This window comes from Lathyrus oleraceus, chromosome 5 (genome assembly GCF_024323335.1).
Source record: "Lathyrus oleraceus cultivar Zhongwan6 chromosome 5, CAAS_Psat_ZW6_1.0, whole genome shotgun sequence".
Classification (NCBI taxonomy): Eukaryota; Viridiplantae; Streptophyta; class Magnoliopsida; order Fabales; family Fabaceae; genus Lathyrus; species Lathyrus oleraceus.
This window is the reverse complement of record NC_066583.1, coordinates 347,949,297-347,954,149: the sequence shown is the minus strand read 5'-3', so window position 1 is coordinate 347,954,149 and position 4,853 is coordinate 347,949,297. Positions and strand designations below refer to the sequence as shown.

General features: G+C 32.1%; 1 protein-coding gene across 1 annotated transcript; it reads left to right on the top strand.

Moving 5' to 3' along the window:
* The first annotated feature begins 1,236 nt into the window (after nt 1–1,236).
* LOC127080601 (uncharacterized) lies at nt 1,237–2,040 on the top strand. Its single transcript, XM_051020915.1, has one exon. It carries the CDS (start codon nt 1,237–1,239, stop codon nt 2,038–2,040), a length of 804 nt encoding a protein of 267 aa, XP_050876872.1.
* The last annotated feature ends 2,813 nt before the right edge of the window (nt 2,041–4,853 follow it).

The following is a 4,853-nucleotide window of genomic DNA, read 5'->3' as shown; positions in this document are numbered from 1 at the left end:
CTCTTCTACTCAATTGGTCAAGAAATTTTCTGTTAAATGATGGTCCAAGTTTAATCCAGATTTGCTTTCTCCATCAAGATTAGATTCTTGGTTCAAGTCTCATCCGAGTCTTTGCAAAGAAAAGGTCATTTCTCCAGAAGATACATCGTTCTTATTAGATAAATCAAAATTACTTGCCTCTTTATCTGCTACTTCCAGCCATAAAGAATTCTTGAACAAAATTAAAGAAGTTATGTCTGCTTTATCTGAAAGTGATAGTGCTTCTAGCACTTCTGAAAATAATAATGAAGATGATTGTTATGGAATCATAGATCTCTAAATTATGTTGAAGATAAGTTCAATTATGATAAAGATAAGATTTTGAAGATTCCTCTCGTCAGAATTATTTTGAAGAAGATAAGAAGTTAAAGACAACAACGGCCCCCTTTGTTGGCCTCAATTACCTTCCACTCAGAATTACTTTTGAATTATTGACTCTACTTTATTAAAGTTTTTTGTTTTATTTCAATTATTCAGACCATGTGGGTCATTATTTTATTAAAGTCTTTTGTTTTATTTCAATTATTCAGACCATGTGGGTCATTACTTTGTATAAAGTTTATGCTTAGTTTAATTTAGTTTGAAGTCCGTGTGGATCCTTGCCTATAAAAGGATCATTTGTGTGTTGTGAAAGGCATTCGAGTTTTCAGTCTTAAAACTTGGAAATCTTGATTTCCATCCTTTGTAAGTATTTGCATATATAAAAGCAAGTCTTTTAATATTTTCAACATGTCTTCCGCATATTATCTTACTCTTGCAATTTATTTTATCAATAATATCTTTATCTTTACTACTAATATTTCACCCATTATGTTTATTATTATTATTATTATTTTAGAGGCCCCTACCGCTCTGGTATCAGAGCCCGGTTGGTGGTGATTACTGACTTGCATTATCTTTTACTAGATTTCTACTAGTTTTATTTTAAAAAAAAAAGTTATTTGAAAAGTTTTCTTTTTTCACTGTTTCTTTTTAACCGTAACCCTGAGCTTTGAATTTCTCTAAGGGTACCTGCTGGTAGTGTGTGGTCCAGGTCGTAAGTCCAGATAGGTGAGGCAGTAAATCCGTTGGTTTAGCACACTGTAGTTGCCGTTAAGAAAATAAACAATAAGGGGGAGGATAGAGATAGATAGTGGGTGAGAAACCTGAAGAATAACTAGTTTGATTTAATAAAGCTATTTGTATTGTTTTGAAACCATGTCTCAAATCATCAAGGCTTTTAGCGAATTAGGATGTAGTTCACGGAGTAAAATTAATAACCGAACCTTAGTTCCTGCTACCTTAAATAATGATAAAATTGAATTAGATCAAGATACCTTCCAAAACCAAGAATTAGAAATTCAGGAAATGGAAAATAGATTAGTTAACTGGTCTATGCCAGAAATTAAATTTAAAGAAATATATAAAATTGGTACTTTTGATTTTAAAAGTCAAAAGATTATTCATACTGTTGAATCCGCTACTTCTGTTAGTAACAAGCATGAAACTATTAATTTGTTAAACAAAAAATTATTAGAAACACATTATAGAGAAGGTTATCGCTATATCCATCTAGGATTGATTCAGATAGCTATAAAACCATTACATAAACTAGGATTAAACACCCCTATATTGCTAGTTCTTCGAGACACTAGAATTAAAGATTTTCATAATTCAACTATTGCTATAGTTGAATCAAATCTTAACGATGGTCCAGTCTACTTTAACTGCCATCCCAATTACTCTATGAGCTTGGCTGATGAATTTACTAAGAATTCATTAGTTATATACGTCCAAGGTCTAAGTGATAATTTTAAACTTGGAGTTGTCAATATTGACGTTATTAGTAGAATTACCTACAAAGTCTCTAATGTTAATTATGATTTTAAATCACTCAAAACTACTCCAAGAAATGAAACTTGTATTATTGAAGCAAATCTTAGCAGGTCTAATGTTATGACCCCAAAAATACTGACTGCTTCGGATATTATAGAAAAATTCCCTCAAGAATGGATATTATAAGATGTGGTTAAATCTGAAAAGATTGAAGCCAGAACTATTAGAGATGTTATTCAAGATATTGATGGATCTGTCAGGATCAGGATGAATAGAAGCCAATCTTATCATTATCATCAATCTAGTAGTATTGGGTCAACATCTAGTGCTAGACATTCAGTTGATTCAACAATTAGGGTAAACCTTGCAGGAGTAAACATTACTCCTACAATTCCCCAACCGCTATACTCTGAGAGGACCTCTAGGTCGCCCTCTCCAACTGAATCCCAAATACTAGGTGTTATTACAAATGACGAACCCTTTGTCATAGACAAAGCTTGGATTAGAGCTGACTTTGAGGCCATTTATAATTTAGAAAAGAGAAATTGGTATTTCTCAAATTTCTCTAAAGATCAGACTCAAATGTATTTGCAAAATTTTTATAGGTTTCTAGAAACACATGAAATTAATATCTATTTCTTTACATGGTTTGAATTACTCTGTCTAGAAGAAGAGATAGAAAACCCTTTTGCTGTTAAGATGTACTTAGATGCTAATGTTAGGATAAGTACCAGATGGAAAACTTCTAGGAAAGAAATTATAGAGTCGGTTCATCCACCATTGGAAGCTATTAGAATTACCCCTTCTAAAGAGAACATAGAAATAGAAGCTTCACCATTTAAATCGATAGCTAATCCTGTAGATCAGAGAAAATACATTAATAATCTGCATAGTCAGATTAACTATTCAAACCAAATACTTCACACTATGCCCCAATAATTAGATAGGATAGAAAACTCTATTCCTCAACCTAAGGATGTTAAAGACTATAAATTGGATCCTATCCGACGTATTTATCAATACCATACTCCTTCTAACCAAGAGTTGAAAGGAATGAGTCTAGGTCGAGATACTACTCATAAAATAGAGGAATTAGTTACTAAATTAAAAACCTTAAACATAGAAACTTCTTCAGGAGAGATAAATACTTTATCTCGAGACGAAGATTACTACAATCTAAAATAATAATAATAATGATAAACATAATGGGTGAAATATTAGTAGTAAAGATAAAGATATTATTGATAAAATAAATTGCAAGAGTAAGATAATATGCGGAAGACATGGAAGACTTGTTGAAAATATTAAAAGACTTGCTTTTATTTATGCAAATACTTACAAAGGATGGCAATCAAGATTTCCATGTTTTAAGACTGAAAACTCGAATGCCTTTCACAACACACAAATTATCCTTTTATAGGCAAGGATCCACACGGACTTCAAACTAAATTAAACTAAGCATAAACTTTATACAAAGTAATGACCCACATGGTCTGAATAATTGAAATAAAACAAAAGACTTTAATAAAGTAATGACCCACATGGTCTGAATAATTGAAACAAAACAAAAAACTTTAATAAAGTAGAGTCAATAATTCAAAAGTAATTCTGAGTGGAAGGTAATTGAGGCCAACAAAGGGGGCCGTTGTTGTCTTTAACTTCTTATCTTCTTCAAAATAATTCTGACGAGAGGAATCTTCAAAATCTTATCTTTATCATAATTGAACTTATCTTCAACATAATTTAGAGATCTATGATTCCATAACAATCATCTTCATTATTATTTTCAGAAGTGCTAGAAGCACTATCACTTTCAGATAAAGCAGTCGTAGCTTCTTTAATTCTGTTCAAGAATTCTTTATGGCTGGAAGTAGCAGATAAAGAGGCAAGTAATTTTGATTTATCTAATAAGAACGATGTATCTTTTGGAGAAATGACCTTTTCTTTGCAAAGACCTGAATGAGACTTGAACCAAGACTCTAATCTTGATGGAGAAAGCAAATCTGGATTAAACTTTGACCACCATTTAACAGAAAATTTCTTGACCAGTTGAGTAGAAGAGGACCCTTCCCATAATGGATTAGTTGAAAAGGTCCAAGATGAAATCCATGTAATTCCAAAAACAACACAAAAACATAATAAAGACTTGTAATCAGGACAGGTAGTTTTTGCTGTAAAATTGTTAAAGGCTTTTGAGGCATAATCAGGAAATATTTCTAAAATTGGCCCAACAATTATGAACCACTGGATAAACCAATTAGGAAAGCTAAGTGAAATATCCTTGTTGAACCATATAAACCAAGTGTGGTCGAAAGGTTCGACCGACAAAAAATTGAACCAAGCATCCATGTAATCAAAGTACAAATAGTATTGTGGAGTAAAGGCTCTGGAAAAAGATTTTAATTATGATGGAGGTTGATTCCAATCAGAAGGAGATAATACCTTATTCACTTTGAATTTAGAGAACTTTATCTTAGATTTATCACTCGGATCTGTTTGGTGGGTAAGAGTAATAGACTCAGAATCTACCAGGATAAATTCGTAGAATTTTCTAGTCTTGGTTTGGTCTTTAGGAATGAAGTAAAATCCAGGGGGGAAAATTCTTGAAATATTTTGTAATAAAGAGGAGTTTGGAGGACAGTAAAGGGTTTCTAAAGGTAATATTGGTATAGACAAATCTTTGGTAATAAAGGTCAATTTTGGTAAAGAAGAAGGAGGTGTATAGTAGGCTAGTTTAGACGGGTGATTTTTCTGGATAGATAATGGACTGGTAATTTGAGATGTAAAAGCTAATGGAGTTAATAATGTAGGCTTAGTAGTAGTCAGGGGAGCAGCAGTAATAGGAGAGGTAACTTTGGAAATAAAAGATGGAGAACCTAAAATTATTTCCTTATCTTTTTTATCTTTAATGGGAGGACCATAATCATCTCTGGGGTCAATTGAGTTTTTACTCATGTTTTCCCTGTAAAAATTCCCTGGTTAGAAAATCTGGTAATGAA

What these genes read in the sequence shown, in the direction of transcription:
- LOC127080601 (XM_051020915.1), top strand. Translation starts at nt 1,237, where the DNA reads ATGTCTCAAATCATCAAGGCTTTTAGCGAATTAGGATGTAGTTCACGG.